Source organism: Nyctereutes procyonoides, unplaced genomic scaffold (assembly GCF_905146905.1).
Source record: "Nyctereutes procyonoides isolate TBG_1078 unplaced genomic scaffold, NYPRO_anot_genome, whole genome shotgun sequence".
Classification (NCBI taxonomy): Eukaryota; Metazoa; Chordata; class Mammalia; order Carnivora; family Canidae; genus Nyctereutes; species Nyctereutes procyonoides.
In genome coordinates this window covers 8,442,466-8,465,695 of record NW_026575121.1, presented here as the reverse complement: position 1 = coordinate 8,465,695, position 23,230 = coordinate 8,442,466, and the positions used below count along the sequence as shown (strand labels likewise).

The window sequence follows — 23,230 nt, the reverse complement described above, 5'->3', positions numbered from 1 at the left end:
AAACCAGTTTGTTCTACAAGCTCTTTTTAAAGGTAAATCACAATTCAATAATAATAGTTGGAGACTTTATTATTGCTCTTTCAATAGTGGGTAGAACAACTAGACAGAAATCAACAAGGAAATAAAAAATTTGAAAAACATATAAAACAAGTAGACCTAACAGGTGTCTATAGAACATTCCACCTCACAACAGTAGAATATACGTTCTTGTCTAATGCACATGGAATGTTTTCCAGGATAGATCATATATTAGGCCATAAAATAATTCTCAGTAAATTTAAAAGGATTGAAATTATACAAAGGAATATGACCACAATGGAATGAATTTAGAAATCCATAGCAAAAGGAAATTTTGGAAGTGTACAAATATTTGGAAATATGTGGGTCAAAAAAAAAATCACAAGAGAATTTCTAAATCCTTTGGTATGAATGAAAACAAAGATACACCATACTGGAACTTACTTGATGCAGCTAAGGAAGTGTTGGAGCGAAATCTATAGTTGTAAATGCCTATATTAAAGAGGTAGAAAGATCTCAAAACCTAGTTCTCCACCTTAATAAGCTGGAAAAAGAAGAGCAAATATACCCAAAGCAATCAGAAATAAATGACATAGAGAATAGAAAACAATACAGTAAATCAATGAAACCAAAAGTTTGTTCTGTGGACAGTTTAACAAATTGACAAGCCTTTAGCTAGAGTGACTGAGAAAATAAAAGAGAAGATTTGAATTACTGAAATCAGGAATGAAAGAAGACAGACATCACTAACCACCTTACAGATACAGAAGGGATTATAAGGGGAAACTATCAAATATTACATGCCAACAAATTAGATGACTTCAACGAAATGGACTAACTCCTAGAAACATTGGAGTTTGAAACTGATTCAAGAATAGAAAATCCAACTAGACCTATAACAAAACTTTGTACAAAGAAAAGGCCAGTTCCGATTTGCTTCACTAATGAATTCTGCCAGTTGTTTAAAGAAGAATTAGCATTAATGCTTCAGAAACTCTCCCAAAAACTAGAAGAGAAAGGAAAACTTCCCACCTCACTTATGAGGCCAGTATTACCCTGACACCAAACTAGTTAAAAGTGTTCAATGTCACTAATCATCAAGGAAATACCAATTAAAAACTATAATGAGCTGTCACTTTACACCACTCAGGATGATTATTATAAAAAAAAATCAAAAGACAAGTGTTGGAGAGGATGTGAGAAATTGGAAAACTTGTATACTGCTGGTAGGAATGCAAAATGGTGTATCTGCCATGGAAAACAGTACAGAGGTTCCTCAAAACTAAAACTAGGACTACTGTATCATCCTGCAATCCCACTCTGGGTATTTATCAAAAGAATTGAAATCAGAATTTTGAAGAGATACTAGCACTCCCACTCCCATGTTTACTGCAGCATTATTCACAATAGCCAAGACATGTTAGCAACCTAAATGTCCTAAATGTCCATTGAGGGATGAATGGATATGGAAAATATGGTATATACATACAATGGAATATTATTCAGCTTTAAAAAAAATCTGCAATTTATCATAACGTGGATGAACCTGGAGGACATTATAAGAGAAATAATCCAGTTGCAAAAGAACAAGTACTAGACGATTTTGCTTATATGACGTATCTAAAATAGTCAAATTCATAAAATCATAGAGTGGAATGGTGGTTTCCAGCATCTGGAGGGAGGAGGAAATGGAGAATTGCTAGTCAACATGCATAAATTTTCAGTTAAGGAAGGGGAATAAGTTCTAAAGATCTGTTGTCCAACATTGTTCCCATAGTTAACATACTGCCTTGTACACTTAAAAATTTGTTAAAAGGGTAGATCTCATGTTAAGTGTTCTGAAGTTTTCACAGTAAAATAAAGAAAAAGTTAAAAAAACAAAACAAAAAACCCTACCCCAAAAGTCCTGGGCTCACCTAAGTCATTTTCCTTTTCTAATAGTTGGCTGGTAAGCTCCTGTCATTGGTCTACCCCTTTAATGATCTTTAAATGAATTCATTTTACATTTTGCTTAGCTTTTCTATTTGCCCTCAAAGTGAGGTGAGGTAGTTGGTCTGATGAACTAATAATCTGCCATCATCCAAAATACATTTAGTTTTTTGGAAATTGTGGGTTGTTGTGGCTTCCTGTAAAACTTTGTTTTTGGTGCCTGTTTTGGGGTGCCTAGGTGGCTCAGTTGAATGTCCTACTCTTAATTTTGGCTTAGGTCATGATCTTAGGGTTGTGAGATGGAGCCTTGCATTGGGCTCCATAGATGGGCCCTCCCCCCCTACATGTTCTCTCTAGTCTAAACATACAAAAAAACAAAAACTTTGTTCTCTGAAAAATCAAAACGAGAGAGAGAGAGAGAGAGAAGAAGAAGAAAGAAAGAAAGAAGAAAAAGAAAGAAAGAAAGAAAGAAAGAAAGAAAGAAAGAAAGAAGAAGAAAGAAAGAAAGAAAGAAAGAAAGAAAGAAAGAAAGAAAGAAAAAGACAATGCACAGGACAGGAGAAAATAGTTGTAAATAGTTACCTGATAAGGAACTAGTATTCAGAATATATAAAGAACTCTTAAAATTCAACAATGAAAAGACGAATACCTCAATTTAAAAATGGGCAAAGGATCTGAGTAGACACTTCTCCAGAAAGATATACAAATGGCCAATAAGCGCAGGAAAAGATGCTCACTATCATTCGTCATCAGAGTAATGCAAATCAAAACCACAATGAGATAACACTTTACCTTACCAGAATGGCTATGATCAAAAAAGACAGATAATAACAAATATTGTCAAGGGCATGGAAAAATTGCAACTTTCATACATTGCTGATCAGAATATAAAATGGTATAGCCATTTTGAAGAAGTTTGGCAGTTCTCAAAGAATTAAACACAGGGTTAACATATAACCCAGAAACCAACTGCTAGTTTATAGATCCATGAGAATTAAAAATATATGTCTACACAAAACCTTGTACGTGACTTTATAGCCACATTCATAATAGCAAAATAGAAGAAACAACCCAAATAATCACCAGTTGATGAATGGAAAAACAAAATGTGCAATATCCATACAGTGGACTATTATTTAGCCATTAAAAAGAGCAAAGTGCCGATAACTGCTACAACATGATTACCTCTGAACATGTTATGCCAAGTGAAAGAAGCTTGAGAAAACAGCCACATATTATGTGATTAGATTTATATGAAATGTACAGAGTAGTCATATCTGTAAAGAAAGAAAGTAGGTTAGTGGTTTCCAGGGTCTGGGGATGTGGGGAATGGAGGGAAAGGAAAATGATTACTAACGGGAATGGGATTTCTCTTGGGGCTAATAAAAAAAAAAAATGTCCTAAATTAGGTGATAGTGATCATTGCACACTTTGTGTATATGCTACAAACAACTGAATTATACACTCACTTAAAAGGTGAATCTTATGTGAATTGTATCTTAATGAAATACTAAAATAATAAAGGATAAATCCAGAACAGGTCTGGAGGACTCCATGTCTAGAGGTTATATCTCTATTTAAACCTGGAATAGTGGGTTGACCTTCTTGGGTTAAACCTGTGAATGTGGCTAACCTTAAAACATTTTAGAAAATATACTTTTGGGAGACCTGGGTGGAGCAGTGAGGCATCCAACTCTTGGTTTTGGTTCAGGGCGTGATCTTAGGGTTGTGGGATCGAGCCCCAGGATAGGCTCCATGCCTAGGGCAGAGTCTCCTTGGGACTCTTTCTCCCTCTCCCCTGCCCCTTCCCCATGTGCTCTCTCTCTTTCTAAAATAAATGAAAATAAAAGCTTTTAAAACAGAAAATATTATACTTTTCCATAGGGCAGCTGGAGTCTGATTCTTCACTTCTGCAAACTGTTCTTTTTATTCTCACCAGAATGATTGTTTTGTGTGTTTTTGTTTTTAAGATTTTATTTATTTATTCATGAGAGACACACAGAGAGGCAGAGACATAGGCAGAGGGAGAAGCAGGCTTCCTGCAGGGACCCTGATACAGGACTCGATCCCAGGACCCCCGGGATCATGCCCTGAGCCAAAGGCAGACACGCTCAACCGCTGAGCCACCCAGGTGTCCCCAGAATGGTGGTTTTGTTAGCCATTAAAAAGAGCTGTTTTGTTTACTTATTCAGACATAAAAGAAACTGGCATAACTAAGTATGCCATAGCCTATTTCAACACTATGAAACTAAATGAAGGAATAAAATTCATCTTGATGACTTGATACCCAGCTAAACTTTGTAGCTAAAATAATAAATAATAATCTTCTAAGAAGAGCACACAGTTGAGGAAAGGAATGTTTGCTCAAGAAGGACTTTTTTCCTAATTTCCTAGTGTTTCTCAATTCCATGACACATTTTTCTTCACTCTTCTTTCCTTTTTTGTTTGTTCCCGTAGGCCCCTATTACTTTGTCTTCTTTCCAGAATTTAATGCTTCTAGCCTCAATAATCGGTTGGGTAGATCATAAAATTAATTAACTTTGAATATTGTAACTACTTAGTAGAAAGCTAACTAGTTGTTGAAATAAATTTGAAGTTTTACATTTTTAGAGGTAAGATAATGCGACACTGAGTTTTCACCTAGTATACCCATTAAATTTTTTTCCAAAGATTTTGTTTATCATTTGAGAGAGAGACAGAGAGAGCATGAGGGGGAGACCAGAGAAAAAGGGAGAGGGACCAGCAGACTCCCCGCTGAGCAGGGAGCCCAATGTAGGGCTGGATCCCAGGACCTTGAGATCATGACCTGAGTGAAAGTCAGATGCTTAACCAACTGAGCTACTTAGACACCCTTCTGTTAATATTTTGTTGTTTTTTTTTTGTTGTTTTTTTCTGTTAATATTTTTAATTGTTATTATCTATGCTTCAAGAGTTTGGAAGTGGTAACTCCATGACATTCTTGGTAATCAGGCTTTATTATAAATTCCTTACAGACTTACCACCTTATTTGCTTAAAAAAGGAAGTAATATTTACTTGTTTAAGTTATAGAATCATCAGAATGGTAAATGAGAAACTGTCACAAAGAGACTCTTATTTGGGTCTTAATCTGCTGCATTTTTTATAACAACATATAGATCCTAAGAAGCATCAAAACTCTTGTAATTACCAATGACATAGTTCTTAGTTTTGACTAATGGAAAGAGCAGACACTGAAAACCATGCTTTGGGGCAAAGTGTCTGAGATTGGGGCTGAAAACAATGCACTGGCTCTTTCTCTGTCTTTTTTCTTAATATGTGATCCTCTGTGTATTTATTTTTCTGGCCAGGTTTAAGAGCAGGACTTGCTGCCTCGATTGCTGGGAGTTCTATTATCAACAAAATGTTGCTAGCAAATATTGATCCTTTTGGTGCAACGCCATTTATTGACCCAGACCCAGATTCAGTGTAAGAAAATACTTTTGTAAATACCTTGTTTTGGCTTTTCTAGTTTCTATTTTATACTAATGGTAACATTGTCAATACCTTATGAGAAATATGGTTCCCCATACAAAAAGCATCATCAGAAAATTCCAAAAGTTGGTAACGATGAGTACATTGGTGCACTTGAAACCCAGTGGTTTTCAGGATCTGTTCCTGAGCTAGGCCCTGTCCAGCCCATTGTGTGTGATAACAACCCTCTGGTAAAATGAGGCATAGCTGTGTTCACTCTCCCCTGGAATGCTGTATTCATCGGCACCTTCATAGCCATACTTTTGCTCTTCCTTTTCCCCCCTTTCTTCTCAGGCTTGCCAAATCTCTCATCTTTCCCCATCCAGTTTCTAGGTTTACTTATTTCAGGAAGCTTCTGGCCCACATTGATCTCTTCCCTTCTTAAAACTACAGGGTTTTTTTTTTTTTTTTTTTTTTGGCAGTTCCATATGAACTCTTACTTACATATTTAATTTTGCTTTTGTTATATCTCGTATCTCATTTCTCTGATGACACTCCTCAGAGACAGTACCATATTTTTAACTTCTTTGTACTTTCCAAAGCACCCAGAGGAGTGGACTGGACCTAGTCATTTTCTGCGCGATAAATATTTATCCATTGATAAGAGTACAAGTGAAGACGACTTTCTAGTGATCAGAAAAAGAGCATTGGCACCTGACTGTAAGGCCTTCCCATTTGTGTGTGTAGTGAGGGGCTTATGTAGGAAGTAGGACTGAGGTTTTATTACAATTAATAGAAAAGCATTACCATGACTCTGTCTCCACTTTGCCTTACTGACTATCCCTTTATATCATATGTACCAAAAATGACATATATGTACTGGGCTTGTGCGCATGGTATATGAACAGGAATATATTTTATCTCATCTATAAGGCATAGAAGCTTAAATGCTTTTAAGTGCCATTTTGTGTGCAAATAGTAATTGTTGTTATGAATATGAAGTTGACTTTTATATACTTTTCTTTATTATCACAGAGATGGATATTCAGAAAAATGTGTCATGAACAATTACTTTGGGATTGGATTAGATGCAAAAATTTCATTAGAATTTAATAATAAGAGAGAAGAGCACCCTGAAAAATGCAGGTAATTTTGGTAATAGTAATAATGTTATTACATGAAGGTAATTTCACTTTAATTTCATTTATTAGCTCTTTTGCTCGCTCTGCCTTTAAAGAGTAAATCAATAATAGCTATTGATTGAATTGTCTGCCAATATTTATTTCAGGAGCCGAACTAAAAACTTGATGTGGTATGGAGTCCTTGGAACCCGGGAGTTATTACAGAGATCGTATAAGAACTTAGAACAGAGGGTTCAACTTGAGGTAAGTTCATCTCGAAGTCAAGATATTTCAGATGATATATATATTTTTTAATTTCAGATGATCTTAGAAAAATAATTTTTCATATGTAGAGCTAATTTGTAGAGCCTCAATGCCTCTTTAAGTGTTTAAACACTCAGTGGTGGTAATTATCAACTTTATATGAATGATGGCATAGACATTGGATATGAACAACACACTTAATTAGCAGTATCATTAGCTCCAGAAATTTGGTTGGTTCTGTGGTATCATGGTGCTCTATGAGAAGGTAGAGCTATGGGAGAAAATTTATAGGAGAACATTAGGGACGAATTCTCACAGATTCTTTCATTTAAGTGTACAAATTCTGACCCAATTTTATAATGCCTGAGGTTTCACAAATCCCTGAAAACATTCATAGTAAACAGACTCTTAATTTAGATGTATATTTGTTCCAATTATTTCCAACAATAGTAAAATTAAAAGAGATTTACATTTTTAGTAGCTTTTACTAACTTAAAGGGGAAATTAAGGACACCAAAAGGTATTTAATCTCTTCCACTAACCAGAAAAAGAAGGTTGGGGACATGGCTCTGAAAAGTCTGCTAACTTCTGTGAATTTTATTTTCTTTCACCCTTGGTCCAGTATTCACAGTTTATGCTAATACACATGTCTTTCTATCTTGTATATTTTTATAACCAGATATTTTAAATTAAGGTGTGGCCTATGTTCAGAAAAGTGTGCAAATCTTAAGTCTATAGCTCATAGAATTAAACAGAACATTATTATTTTAGGTGTTATCTTAACACTGGAATGTGGGCTACAGAAGTGCCTGGCTCATTCATTATCAACTAAATGGCCTAGTAAAAATAAACTCATTATACCTTCCACTCTAGAGCACAGCCACATGATCAGCTGGTTTCATTTATCATAGCTATGAAATTAAGATGGATGTTACTGGCATTTTTTCCATCTCCTTTAAGTTAGTTATATGACTTAAACAGCTTGTTCTAAAGCACACAAAGATACCCATTCAATTTATTGGATTCAGAAAAAGTTTATTATTCTACTAAAAATGTTTGTTCATTTTATTTATTTATTTAAAAATGATTTTATTTATTTGAGAGAGAGCATGAGTGGGAGGGGGAATGAGAGAAGCAGACTTCCCACTAACAGGGAGTTCAACATGGGGCTCGATTGATCCTAGGACCCTGGGATCATGACCCAAGTCGAAGGCAGATCTCAACCAACTGAGCCACCCCGGGACTCCGTGTTTGCTCATTTTAACAAATAGACATTGAGCACTAACTGTGTACCAGAAATGGCCCTAGATGCTGGGATACTCTATCTATACTCTTGAATGTATTTCTATGAAAAAGAAAATAAAATATAAAAAAATGCATGTAGGAATACAATAAAGTATAAAATATTCTCAGTTATTTAAAATGTTTGAAAAGTGGATTGAAATTGGATTTTCATTTGTTCTAAAAATTGGAGATCATTTCGATTGGGCAGTAAATGCAAGTTTTATAAAGTTTTATTAATTCCTTTTATTGTAAGAATTAATGAAAATATAGTATCTATCATAAGTATGACATCTGCAAGCTCTTCTCTTTTAAAACAAAGGACTAAACCTTCTATTCAGTAAGAATTTACTTACATGTCATGTATAATTACTCAGCAGCCATATGATATTTTTCCCTATTTAAAAGTTAATTTTAATTTCCATTTAAGTGATTAAGTAGAAGACACAGAGTATAAGAAGTATCTTCCTGATATTCCTGACATGCATGGTTTTTCTTTCTTTGGTTTTGGTTCTGACTACTTGAGAAACTTAGCTTTGACTCTGACCAGCCACTGGTAGATGAGGTGGCTAGGACCCAGAGGCCCTCCCTGAACCTGTTTTCAAAAAAAATGCTTAACATAAGCACTAAGATGACTATAATACAAGTGAGAATAGCGGGACGCCTGGGTGGCTCAGTTGTTGAGCATCTGCCTTTGGCTCGGGATGAGATCCTGAGGTCCTGGGATCGAGTCCCACACCAGGCTCCCCGTAGGGAGCCTGCTTCTCCCTCTGCCTATGTCTCTGCCTCTCTCTGTGTGTCTCTTACGAATAGATAAATAAAACCTTAAAAAAAAAAAACAAAAAAGCAAGTGAGAATAGTATAAGTGACCTGGAAAAGACTCCAGAAAAGTACTGCCTGATTTTGGCAGGAAGAAGAGATAAAACATATTTTAAGTTAGTTTTCTGTAACAACTTCTGCTATAGTGATTTATATTTTATAAGATAAAGGTAATCTGTAGGAATATATTTACAGGAGAGCAAACATGACCACTTCCCTCCAGCACCCTCTGTCTTTGGTATATTGTGGTGGCTTCCCAACTAGCAGGTTTGCTCTTTAAAAAAAAAAAAAAAAATTTTTTTTTTTTTTTTATTCATTCATGAGAGACAGAGAGAGAGAGAGGAAGAGAGAAGGCTCCATCCAGGGAGGCCAATGTGGGACTCGATCCTGGGTCTCCAGGATCCCACCCTGGGCCGAAGGTGGCGCTAAACCGCTGAGCCACGGGGGCTGCCCAAGTTTGCTCTTTTTATCTAACCTCTAAGCTTTTACCTTACAGTGTGATGGGCAGTATATTCCTCTCCCCAGTCTGCAAGGAATAGCAGTGTTGAACATTCCCAGCTATGCAGGAGGCACTAACTTTTGGGGTGGAACTAAAGAGGATGATGTAAGTATTTTCTTGCGCCTTCCAGATTCCAGAGGCTGCCCACATTCCTTGGCTCGTGGCCCCTTCCTTGGTTGCCAAAGCCCACAAGAGCAGGCTGAGAGTCTGCCCTTTCTGATCTCCTACTGCCTTTCTCTTCCACTTTCAATGACTTTTGTGATTACATTGAAGAGTATGTATCATCCCACTGCATTATCCAGGATAATCTTCCCTTCTCAAGGTCCCTCCTATAAAAGTCTGTTTTGCCATGTAAAGTAACATTCACAACTTCCCCAGGTTAGAACATGGACATTCTGGGGATGAGAAGGTGGACGGACCTTATTCCGCTTACCAAAATACCTTTTCTACTTTTAACTTTCTAAATTTATGTGGCTATTATTTTTATTTTTAGAAATGTTATGAGGGTCCATTTGGCCTTTGATGTTTAGGGCTATGTTTCCGCAGGAGAGTCTAAAAAGAAGAAAACACACCTAACTAATGTAATTAATTAATGTTTTAAAAATAATAAAATGAAAGAGAAAGAACAATTATTAAGATATACATCACAATAAAGAGGGGTCATCACAGTCTTTGAAGAATCACACGTATGGAACGATAGCCCCTTTTATTTGAGGTTTATAATATAAGAGTTCTCACTGACCCATTTTTGCACGGCTCTGAAATGAGCTGACAGGGATTAAAATATAAAATAAATTGGAATGTACTTGTGATCTTCATTATATGATTATATTCCAATCCTATTGAACAATAAAATTTACATTAGCTGTTAATTTTTTTGTCAGCCTGTAACTATTCTTAAATATTTTAAAGGGAAGAAATCAGTGAGATAAAGATAAATAAAGCTCACGACGCCCACTAGGTAATCAGATAGTGTTCTGAGAACTTCACATTCATTATTAACAACCACAATTTTTATCTAAATTTTACCAATGAAGAAACTGACACTAAATTCACACAGGAAGTAGCAGAGACAGGATTTGAAACCATGCAGCCTGCTAACAAAAATGATAAGGAATCATCAAGGTTTGGAAATTCATATCCTGATATTTTCAACGGAAGTTTTGCTTAGGATACTACTTTATGCTGAATAAATTTTTTTCAGAGACATAATTGTGTATCCTATACTCAAAGGGAGAATAAAAGGAACAAAGTATTACAGCCAGAATTTCAATTGTTTGATTAAATTAACTTTGTGAAAATGCATTTGACATCAAAACAAAGTAAGCCTGTGTTATTTTTATTCTTTGAGATGTCTGTCACCATCTTCTCAAATCCCCTAAAAAAGTTGTTGTATTAAGATACAAAGGACATTATACATACATATTGCTTGTAACACATTGGAAGATTCCCCTTAGAACATACCAAGGGAACTGGGTATTTTAGGTTTCCTAAAATCACATGCACCATTTTTTCAAGACACCTGAGTTATGTGTGAACAGATATTTAATACATTTTATATCAAGATGGATTATGTATTTATTTATTTTTCCATGATGGATTATTTAGAAATATAATAGTTCACTGGTTCAAAGAGTGCTTTATGAGAGACATGAACATTTATCCATGTGGATTTTAAACCTTTCTTATGAGGTTTGTTTACATTAAATCATCTTCAGTGGAGTTTTTTTGTCCTTAGATTATCATTTCCTAATAATCTTTTTTTTTTTAATTTTTATTTACTTAGGATAGTCACAGAGAGAGAGAGAGAGAGAGAGGCAGAGACACAGGCAGAGGGAGAAGCAGGCTCCATGCACCGGGAGCCCGATGTGGGATTCGATCCCGGGTCTCCAGGATCGCGCCCCGGGCCAAAGGCAGGCGCCAAACTGCTGCGCCACCCAGGGATCCCCTAATAATCTTTACATACTTTTCTTCTTACTATTTTCATAAGTTTTTTTTTTAATATGTATACTGCTGAGTTTTACGTTGCTGATGTATCACTACATCTAAACCTTAACCTTATCGGGGAACTGTAATAATGTAGTTTTTCCTTTCAGATATTTGCCGCACCATCATTTGATGACAAGATCCTGGAAGTCGTTGCAATATTTGATAGCATGCAAATGGCAGTTTCAAGGGTCATTAAACTGCAGCATCATCGAATAGCTCAGGTTGGTTTTCTCTGAGCAAACCTGACCTCATGACTTGGGCCACTGGGGAAGCTATTCCAAATGACTCCTATGCTGTCTGTTCATCTATAAGATGTTAACTTTCTTGTCACGTCAGCTGTTACTGTGTCACGAGAAGTGGAAAAACATACATTCCATTCCACGGAATGAAGGCTGAATGCAGATTGAGTATCAGTTTCTCAAGACAATTTGTTCTCTAAAATAACTTGTTTTATTTCAGTGCCGTACAGTAAAAATCACTATATTTGGTGATGAGGGCGTCCCAGTGCAGGTGGATGGTGAAGCATGGGTTCAGCCTCCAGGAATTATCAAAATTGTGCACAAAAACAGAGCTCAGATGCTAACAAGGGACAGGGTATGTAAAAAAAAAATTCTTCTAGATTTTTATCAAGCCTTTTAACAATATTAAATTGTGCGGGGTGCCTGGCTGGGTGGCTCTGTCGATTAAGTGTCTGACTCTTGATCTCAGCTCAGGTCTTGATCTCAGGGTCATGAGTTCAAACCTGGAGCTGGGCTCCATGCTGGATGTGGAGTCTACTTGAAGAAAGTTGTTAGGAAGAATAGAAACCAAGGAAAAATATTTAAATTGTCTCTGTCTCTCTCTCTTTTTTTTTAAAGATTTTATTTATTCATTCATGAGAGACACAGAGAGAGAGGCAGAGACATAGACAGTGGGAGAAGCAGGCTCCTCACAGGGAGCCTGATGTGGGACTTGATCCCCAGACCCGGGATAATGCCCTGAGCTGAAGGCAGACACTCAACAGCTGAGCCACCCAGGCTTCCCCTAAATTGTCTCTTAATCTGACATTTAGGTCATTGTGGTTTTAAATATGAATAAGTATTTAGTTTTTTAAAAAAGTGAATAGAGGGGTGCCTGGGTGGCTCAGTTGTTTAAGCATCTACCTTCAGCTCAGGTCATGGTCCCAGGATCCTGAGATCGAGCCCCACATGGGGGCTCCCAGCTCAGCGGGGAGTCTGCTTCTCCCTCTCCCTCTGCACCCACCCTCTCCCCTCTTGTGTGCATGCTCGATCTCTCTCAAATAAATACAATGTTAAAAAAAAAAGTTAATAGATGACTAGGGGCACCTGGGTGACTTAATTGGTTAAGCAACTGACTCTTGATTTTGGCCTAAGTCATGATCTCAGGGTTGTGAGATCAAGCTTCCCATACGGCTCCCTGCTCAGCCTCCTAGGATTCTCTCTCTTTCTCTCCCTCTCCTTCTCCCCCAACCCTGCCTCATATGTGCATATGTGTGCATTCTCTCTGTCCCAAAAAAAGAGTTAACAAACTATATTTTTATTACTTTTTTAGATTCACAGAGAAATTGAGCAGAAAATATAGAGAATTCTAATTGTATTCCCACATATCTCCTTACCTCACTGACATACAGTCCCTTATTATTAACATCTTGTATCGGTGTGGTACATTTATTATAGTTGATCAGCCAATATTGATTATTAAAGTTCATAATTTACTCTTCATGTTGTACATTTTATGGTTTTTGAGAAATATATGATCACTTCTATCCACCATCATAGTATCGTACAGGATAGTTTCACTATCCTAAAAGTTCCTTGTGCTCAAACTATCCATCACTCCCTCCCTTATCTCAGCCTGTCTTCATAGTTTTACCTTTTCCAGAATATGTTTTAATTAAGGTCATACTTGTAACAAATAAGACTGCCAAAATCCAGCCCGTGTCTTTTATGCACATAAAGTACAGATTGAAGCCTAAATTGGAAGTCCTTTTTGAAACTCTTCAGTGATACACTCCTCACCGCAGATTACATTACTTATCTGTTATGATAACACTGAAAAAGTTTAAAACATCTATTTTGTAATTTACAATTCCTTTAATGAAACTCTAGATTGGGAAAAAAGCAATAGTTTCAAAGTCATTCGTGTGACACCTAAATACACACTTGTGTGGGTCTCAGAGCTCCAAACTAACAATTCCTTTCAATATTGATCTTAAATAGGCTTTTGAAAGCACTCTGAAATCTTGGGAAGATAAACAGAAGTGTGATTCCGGTAAGCCAGTTCTTCGAACCCATTTGTACATCCAGCATGCCGTTGACCTGGCAACAGAAGAGGTGTCCCAGATGCAGCTGTGCTCCCAGGCTGCAGAGGAGCTCATTACTAGGTATGGTGGTCCTGCATGCTCTAGGTGAGGAGAACCCTGGCTTGGCCAATTTTGTTTTTTAGTTTTGATACATAATTTTAGCTGTTTGGGAGTATCTAAAAGAGATGCATTTACCCTCCTTTCTCATTTGCTGCCTCATTTTTGCCTCAAGTAAACCCTCTCCAACACACACACACACACACACACACACACACACACACACACACATGCACGCACGCACACACCCCGCTACTTGTGTTCTCTGCAGAACAGACCTTGGACTTCCTGAAACACAGTGGAAAGCTGGCCTAACTTACCCTACCACACGGTGCTCTTTCTGTTATTGTTGATTTCCCCAGTTTTACACAATCTTTACACTCTACTACTTAACTGATATATTACTTTACAATTATTGAATAAATGCTTATGGAATGTAGAAGGAAACATAAACATTAACCCTGCTTCCATAGAAATTCGGGTGGGGGGTGGGGGAGTGGGGAAAAGCCTGAGAATCAGTTTCCAAAGACGTATCCAGACATTGGGAGACCACCTAGGAATTAATTTTAGTAGACGAAAGGGAAGAGATGAAAACACAAGTTCCGGGAGTGTAAAACAGATAAAAATCACTATGACCAGGAGTGAATTTTATTGGGGGAAGGGAAGGGAACCATGGAAAAATTTCTTATCCCCTCTTCTCTACCAAATGGGGATAATATGAGCTAACTTTGCAGGTCAATGTGAAGGCTGAGACCCACCAAGTAAAGAGCTTATTAGCACATCATATCTGGCATATTTGCTGTTCTGTGAATGGTAGCTATTATATTCTTACCACATCTTCATCTGGTCACTGATAAAAATGTTGTGAAAAAAAAGAAGGAAAACAAAGCTCTTTAAATATTTGTGGGAAAGCTAGAATGCACTAGCTGCTAGAGATATGAGAGAAAAGATACGAACTCCCTACTGCTAGAGACCAACATTCAGAATTAGAATAAAGTATGATAACTGCAAGATGTTGAGTAGCTTAGAAGCAAGGTAAGAGAAAATGAGTATTTAGTTAGCCAAATGCACAGAGAACTTCGTTATTCTATATCTCAGTTTCTTACCCACAAAGAGCTTCGTTTTAGGGTATTACAAACCACTTCTGTGGAGTCCAATTTACAGTAGGGTTTTTTTTTGCTTCTTTTCCAGATTTACTGAGGAATAATTGACAAGTAAAATCATTTATATATAAAAGGTGTACACATAATTTGATACATGTATACATTGTAAAGCAATTACCATAATCAAGCTAATTAACAAATTATGGCTAATAGTATGGAGGTCTTTCAGAAAATTAAAAATAGAACTGAAACAATTTCTTGAAACCAAAATATACTTTCTGTATTATCTCCTTTGAAATCAAATATACTTTCTGAAATAACTTCCTGTCAACTAACCAAATAACCTTATCAGAAAAAGGAAAGTGAAGGAAGGTTGGCCAGACTTGCTTTTGGTCAACCTAATTTGGTTCCCCATATTTTTTTTTTAAATTTTGCAAAAGATGAAAATCAGGCCCACTCATCTATTTTCAGAACTTGATCATTCAGTGTTCAACAAATAGTTTTGAGTCTGTTCTTCTGCATGCCAACCACCATATTAAGCAGTAGGGATGCCAAAATGGCTGTGTTGTGGTCCTCTCTTCTTAATTTGCTGGCAGGGGAGCAGGAGGGGAAAAGTGTGGCCAAAGTGCTATCACAGGCTCAGTGGGGCACTGTGGATACACACAGGAGGCCAAGAAAGTAAGGGAGGGTTGCCTGGAAGAAGTGATCTTCTGCCAAGTCTTGATGGAAGAGGAAGAGAAGGAACATTCGAAACATGGGAACAAGCCTGGGCAGAGGCCCAGAGGAGTGTGAGGGAACAAGTACTTTTAGGAAATTTCAGGGAATGGAGGGTGACATGGTATATGTGAGAGAATAGGAAATGTGGATGAGTGAAAAGAGGCCAGGTCTTATCAGGAAGTTTCTGGAAACAATGTGTAGCATCGTTTGCAAGACAGCAAAGCAAGAGCAAGGTGAACACTCTTAGAATGGTCCTGACAGGGATCCCTGGGTGGCGCAGCGGTTTAGCGCTTGCCTTTGGCCCAGGGCGCGATCCTGGAGACCCGGGATCGAGTCCCACATCAGGCTCCCTGCATCCCTGCATGGAGCCTGCTTCTCCCTCTGCCTATGTCTCTGCCTCTCTCTCTCTCTCTCTCTCTCTCTCTTCTCTCTCTCTCTCTCTCTCTCTCTCTCTGTGTGACTATCATAAATAAATAAAAATTAAAAAAAAAAAGAATGGTCCTGACAGGAAACAATGGATTGAGGTATTAGAGATGGAAAGAAGTAGAGAGACTTAAGATAGATTATGATCTAAAATTGCTGTATGGCCTGAATTAGGAGAGAGGACGAATGGCTGGATGGATTGTGGAACCTTTGATGGAACCATAGGATTCAGGAGGGAAAGTAGATTTGAGAGGGAAAAATGACAGAATTTAAACTATATTAGAAATATCCAGAAGGAGTGGCGCTTGGATGGCTCAGTCAGTTAAGCATCTGTCTCCTGATTTGGGCTCAGGTCATGATCTCCGGGTTGTGAGATGGTGCCCCATGTCCAGCTCCATGCGCAACGGGGAGTCTGCTTAAAGATTCTCTCTCTCCCTCTGCCCCATCACCCCGCACTCGCTCATACATGCTCTCTTGGGTGCTCTCTCTGTCAAATAAATAAAATAAATTTTTTTAAAGAAATATCTAGGAGGAAATTTGAGTAGGCAGTTGGAAATATTGATCTGAAATTGATTCATCTCTTCCTTTTTTCGAAAATTAGAATAACATTTACCCACTTCTATGCTTCTGATAAAGAACCCATTCTTCATGATTTCTCAAGGTGATGGGTAGAAATATTGAGATGACATTTGCAAATTCCTTTGTGGCATGGATATTGATAGTCTGATCTTTAAGAATTAAGCTCTTTTCCTTTACTCTTGACTCAACTCTATTAACCCAGTCTCTTCTCTTGTTTTACCCGTTCTAGTGTCTTCTCTTGTTTTAGCCTTTCTAGTGTGAAGGTCATTCTCCTCATAGTTGCCAGAAGCAAAAGATTTGCGTAGTTTTGCTTTCTTGCTCATCTGCAAACTTTATATGGCTTTCTAGCCCTTGACTGAACTTTTCCTCTTTTTTCTTTGGCCTTAATACCCTCCAGGATCTTGTCTGTTCAGGATATTCTTGAAGGTTTAGATTCCAGAGGACTGTGGTACAACAGGCTTTGGAACTAATAGACTTTTTAGCTTTGTATACACACTGACTCTCTGCACGCCCTCAAAGTCTTCATCTATAAAGTGGAGAAAATTAATCACAGCTACTTTTTAAGTTGTGAATATTAAATTAGATAATGCATGTAGGGCACTTAGTGTATAGATGATAAATATGGCAATGTTCTTTCCCTAATCTGTTTTACATGTTCCTGGTTGAAGTTGCAATGAATAAAAGATGAAATTTTTGCTCCCTACATTTGGGACCTATCTCACTTGCCAGGGATACTTCAAAACGAAATGTTACTATATTTTGTTCTTCTAAATTATACCTCAGTGTGTTTGTCTGTGAGTCTAAGCCTAACTTTTCCCATAAAGATTTTTGGTTTCATATTCCTTGTTGCGGTAGGGTTTGAATTTTGTTAAGTCTACCGTTTGTTATTCATAGTTGAGCTGAACTCACTTTTTAAAAAATTCCCTAATTCTTTCTTTTGACTTGGCTTAATCTACCATTTCTGTAACTTCAAAGAAATCAGCAATGCTCAAATTTCTTTTTGTTCACCTACCTCGTTTTTGCTTTCAGGATCTGTGACGCAGCCACGATCCATTGTCTTTTGGAGCAAGAACTGGCCCATGCCGTAAATGCGTGCTCCCATGCACTGAATAAAGCCAACCCACGGTTCCCAGAGGTGAGGAGCTAATGGTAAATTCTCATTCCCTAGATTGTTATGTATTACACATATATTTCGATGCCAGAAAATGGGCCGTGCCCTTTGAAAAAGCATTAGCCGGTCTATAGGATTGTCTGCCAGAAGCTTATGGTAAATGTGTGGCCATGTTTTTTTATTCTTCTTTTCCTGGCGTTTTTTCCATTCCTGCTCTTAAATTTTCTTCACTTTCCCCCCATTTCTCTTTCAATCACTTGTCCTTGCCATCTTCCTTGCACTCGTTCTTCTTTGAGCTACAGTCATTCCTCCCTGTTCGTTCTTTCACCTTCTCCCTGCACTTTGACGTAGGACAAACCTACATACTACGCATTTTTATTAAAGATGTTCATTCATTGTCAAAGTTCTGTGCAGAAGTTGTCCTCACCTCATGTTGTTCCATTAAACTGGTAAAGTTGGTAAACTTTTTCATGTGGATGCTGGAATCTGTAACTTTTTTTTTTTATTTGTAACTTCTATAATTTTTTTAACATAGAAGTTAGAGAAGGAAAAGAATACTGTGCTCTTGAAATGCCATACATGGTACAAGTTGTAGCATAGAGAAAATTGATAGCATTATTATATTCTTTTAATTATTCTGTGGAAGTTACCTAAATTGATGTACAGATAAATGCTAGTCCTCAAGGTAAAAGCCTAAAAAACAACCTGATTCCTACTTCTAAGATTGAAAGTCAGGGGATAAAACTGATTATGATCTGATAATGACCTCTTTAAGGCATCATTTTCTTTGACTTAACTTTTTTTGTGGGAAGAGGTATATGTTGCAAGCAGACGCATGTTTGTACACAGGAGATGTGGTCCTAAGTGTAACCATAGTCAGTGCATTCATTTGGTTCTGCGAGGTAAGGATTAGAAGAAGTAATCATACGAACAAATACGAGGGTGAAATTGTTCAATTGTAATAGAATTTGGGTAGGTTTTTCCAAATATTTGTGATGTGAATTTATGGGAAGAATAAAATTTGAAGTATTTGCTGATGATTGAATCCCACCTTCATATAGAACTACTTGTGTTTGATGTGTTGTTTTTTCTTCTAGAGTCTTACGAGAGACACTGCCACTGAAATAGCCATCAATGTGAAGGCACTATATAATGAAACAGAATCTTTGCTAGTGGGCAGGGTTCCTTTGGTAAGGAAGAGATGACTGGTAATACAAGAATGATGATCAATGTGTGGGCCTCACCTTTATTAGGGAACATGCATTCATCAAATTCTAATGCCGAACCTGCCTCTGGCCTCCATCCTTAGAGCTTCCCTTTTACCTGGCTTTTGCCTTCAAGGAAATATATGGCTGCCTCGGGGGGTTATGATTCAGGCTAACAGGAGTAGAAGTTTCCATTCACATGTGCCAACATGTTTTTATACAGCACTGCTCTCCCCAGTCAGTTTTGAAGAGACTTGAGCCCTTATAAAACGTAGCAGGCATTTCTTGGTACTCATGAATTCATTATTGCAGTAAAATAGAGGAAACCATTGGTTTTGTTCCCGAAATTAACGTCTGCGATATGATTGGTTTGGTTTTTAGATTTGCTGAAAGGGTAACACTTTATAGACTCGATGCTTCGAGAACTAATTTCAGGAACTAGCCCTGTCTCTAGATTCGCTTAGATTGGTGCTGGAAACCAAGGTTAGGGCAGGTCTGAATCTGCCCACGGTCCCTGGACCTCAAGCATAAGTGCTGAAAGCCCACAGATGTCCTGTTGGATTTCCCCAGAGTCGACCTTGTCAGCCTTTTATTTACTCTCACCATTTTCAAATATTCTAGAATATTGGGTCTTCTCGCCCCCTAGTGTTTGACTGTGGGTTATTCACACATGCTGTTGTAACTGTAGCTAGCCTAATGCATTGGCTCATTTTTTCTTCCTTGGAACAATTCTGATGAACTGTTCTGTGATGATCTTAAAACATTTCTCTTGACGGTAGTTTTACCTCTTGCTCTGGAAAATGTATACCTAAAGGAAAGTGGTAGTAAAAGTCAAAGTATCTGGCATAGTGGGAAAATGGAAGGTGTGTCACAGTCTAGCTAACTATGTGACTGTGGTTAGGATTTCCGTTTGATTGGGGTCCAGAAGAGTACCGTCCTTGGAGCGTCTTTTACTGTGAGAAGAGAAGCTTCAAGGATGAATGACATCCGCTGCTCTTCCCCACCTCTAGAGGAAGGGATACATACACCTTCCTTGGGGCCAGACATGGCTCCCTATGCAGTGGCCGTGAAGAAAGACTTTTAGGAAGACACATTGGTTATCTTTTTTGATAAAACCAATGGAACATTTTGCCAATTCTTGGCACTTCTGTTATTAACCAGAGGTGTCTTGCTCCTCTTCTAAAATGATCCCAGTGAAATCCAGGGAGCTGTGACTTTGGTCCCAATTTTTAGGTGAAGGACATGTATTTTTCTGTCTTATTTCAAATAGAAAAGAAAACTCTTGACTGACAACCTCCAGAAGCAGAACTTATTCTATGTTTTAGCTCTCTCTACTGCAAGCACCCACTGAGTGTTAGTTGGTTAATATTTATCAATTATATTATGTTAATATGGAAGCACTAACCCCGCAGACTTTTAATCATTTCGATCTACCTCTGTCATTGTCAAATATGGGTGTTTGGTTTAAAACATATGCCAGTGAATTTTTTTAAAACCTTCGCCAATATTGATGTCAAAATACAGAATCAATCATATTTGAGTTCAGCTAAGGTTTACACTTTATTTTGCTTCTGGAATGAATATGCAATACCATTTTATCAATTTTATAAGGCGTTCATTCTTCGAAAGTGGTACATCTTACATGGCAAGGTGGAGAATCTCCATATTTTTACGAACTACTAGAAAGGGTAGATGCCTTAAATAACCGAGAGGAAAAAAGAATGACTGTAATAAATAACAGGAACAATTTCGCTGAACTTTCAGTTTAAAATTCTGGGAACCTATATGTGTATCCTCTACAGTTTTAAAGTAATTTATGAAAGGATTGGTTAGCGGGAATAGACCTTAGAAATAATTGAGTCATTTTCTACTAATTATTAAGGAAGAAACTAAGACTCTTACCATCAGTCAGCCTCCCCTTGGTTGCATAGTTAGTAACAAAGCCAGGACCAGAAGGCAGTCACCTCCCTTCCTGTTCTACACATAACAGTGTTTATTTCACCTTTACTATTGAATTTCTAAGTGATTTTTAATAGTTGCTTCAAATAGGTGGATAAGTGACCAGTTAAATTCTCTTTAAAGTTTCTAAACCCTCTTCCAGATTGCAAACCATTTTAGCATTTTGCTTTTCCCTGATTTTTGTAACAGCTTTTCATCACAAAATTTTCTGAGATTCGTGGAGGGTTTTTTTTTTTTCTTTTTTCCTTAAACTTACTATTTTAATTCTCCAGGAGATTTCTGTGCCAAGCAGTTCTTATTATGTGACATGTTTTTGACCAATTTTTAAGAATAGTATTATTTGCTTACTGGAAATCAGAAGGATTTTTGCTGGAAATCAGAAGGATTTTTGCCACAAATAAGTAGAGCAGTGAGATTACTTATTAGCAAGCGAGCTAGTGGAGTGGGTGGATGAATGCATGGATTGGGAGGGAGGGAGAGAGGAAAGAATTTTCAGAAAAAAATAAAAAGAAAACCACCAAAAGCGATAATTTTTTCCTGTGACATTATTAAATTCACACTAACTGTATTATCTTTGGGAAGTACAGATATATCTATCCAGATTTTTAAAAAATGAACTCAATATAGAATAATTGGCTCCTTTTTTCCTATATTCCTTTTTATTACCAACAACAATAACTGTGCCTACCCTAATAAGAGATGAGGATGTTCGTTGTCAAAATAAAATGAATTTATTCTGTTTGAGATGGGTCATTGAGACTTGTTTTATTTTGTTTTTTTTAATCTGCTGGTAAATAGCAGTTAGAATCCCCACACGAAGAACGGGTATCCAACGCCTTACATTCTGTGGAGGTGGAGCTGCAGAAATTAACTGAGATTCCTTGGCTTTATTATATCCTACACCCAAATGAAGATGAGGTATGTAAAATTTGGCCTGTTTCTTTATCAAGGTAGACTTTATGACAATAGTTTGGAGTCGTCTTTTGAAAAAGAGATGGTCAAGGGATAATAAATTTTGAATACTACTTTCACATGTGCGCTCTTAAATGAGCAAGAAAAGGCTTCTATGTGAAGAAAAGGAATCGGCACATTTTCAGGAGTACGTAACATCACACACTTTTAAGAAGCCATCACTTCAACAGTGTTTTGTGTTTATAATCTATTCCTGCGTTGTCTTTGATACTGGAGTGAGTTCTTCTCCTCTTAATGTCCTGAGAAAATTCTCTTCTTGCTCGATTCGAACAGGAGCCCCCCATGGACTGCACCAAGAGAAACAGCAGAAGCACGGTATTTCGTATCGTGCCAAAATTTAAAAAGGAGAAAGTTCAGAAGCAGAAGACAAGTTCACAGCCTGGTAGGTGATCCGCACCGGAAGGAAAAGTGTAACGTTATGGAAAAGATAGATTATTACAGAAATGCCATCCAGGTGATAAAGATGTTCTGGAACTATTTGTGGTGACCATTGCACATTATGAATGTATTAAATGCCACCTAATTGTACACCAATAGTATGGTAAAAATGGTGAATTTTATTTTATGTTCCTTTTACCGCAATACAGTAAATCATATCACACCTAAAGTAAGTTCCCAAAACAGTAGGAGTCTGTAGCTATGAAGCACACGAGAAAACGAGGTGGTCGCTAATATGCTCTGTTCAGTGGATGTCAGTGCATCCGTTTAGATGGCCCTTTGTCTTGCATGACAACAATTCAAGGCATCGGTGTATGATTTGTTTTTCTTCTTCAAAGTTCAAAATTTAGATATTTTGATTAATGGAATGTAAGAAACTTCCATTCACTCCTTTAACTTGCTAAATCTATTTTCCATCTAAAGTTATGTATTCTCTTTCTCCTGTTTCAAGAACTTACTACACCATTTCCATCCCTCGGTGATGACGGTCTACCGTGACACTCACATTCTCAAGTGAAGATTAAACTGTCTTTGATGTTGTCTGTCTGGTTCCCTCCTTTTCATCTTCCCCTAGAAATTAATTTTAATGCTGCATTAGTGCTGAAGCACCTTCAAGTTCTGTGTATATGGCAGTAGGTGCCTTTCACAGTCAAATCATTTAATAATTCTTCCAAGTGAGCTATCTCCTTTTAAAAAATGATATACGGCCTTATTTTTTGACAATTGGAGAGCAGCTATTGAAGAGCATTTTAAAACCAAATATGGCAAATAGATACACTTGAATTAAGCTAATCGCTGTTGAATAACATGCACAAAATAATGGTAATACGTGTTGAAAAATAACAATACAACTAAGCTTAGCAGTATTGACAGTTTTCAGAGGACGTTAAGCGATCTAACAACACATTTAGTGCTATCATTGTCAATAATTAGAATTATGAATAGAGAATTACTAAAAGCAATACTTGAATTCAGCAAGACGTGGAGCAGAAGTCTGTTGTAAAAATCAGAACC

General features: G+C 37.3%; 1 protein-coding gene across 5 annotated transcripts in view; it reads left to right on the top strand.

The window, feature by feature from the left end:
• Positions 1–23,230, top strand: part of DGKH (diacylglycerol kinase eta) — a 182,689-nt gene that overhangs the window by 140,895 nt on the left and 18,564 nt on the right. For 3 of the 5 annotated variants that reach the window (XM_055335822.1, XM_055335823.1, XM_055335820.1), the window contains exons 19-29: positions 5,275–5,392; positions 6,413–6,523; positions 6,666–6,762; positions 9,359–9,466; positions 11,458–11,571; positions 11,810–11,944; positions 13,570–13,757; positions 17,561–17,666; positions 18,740–18,832; positions 21,605–21,724; positions 22,052–22,160. In XM_055335822.1, the coding sequence (XP_055191797.1) occupies positions 5,275–5,392; positions 6,413–6,523; positions 6,666–6,762; positions 9,359–9,466; positions 11,458–11,571; positions 11,810–11,944; positions 13,570–13,757; positions 17,561–17,666; positions 18,740–18,832; positions 21,605–21,724; positions 22,052–22,160 (1,299 nt within the window). The remainder of the gene's footprint in view (positions 1–5,274; positions 5,393–6,412; positions 6,524–6,665; positions 6,763–9,358; positions 9,467–11,457; positions 11,572–11,809; positions 11,945–13,569; positions 13,758–17,560; positions 17,667–18,739; positions 18,833–21,604; positions 21,725–22,051; positions 22,161–23,230) is intronic. The other 2 variants (XM_055335824.1, XM_055335821.1) reach the window with 1 other exon arrangement.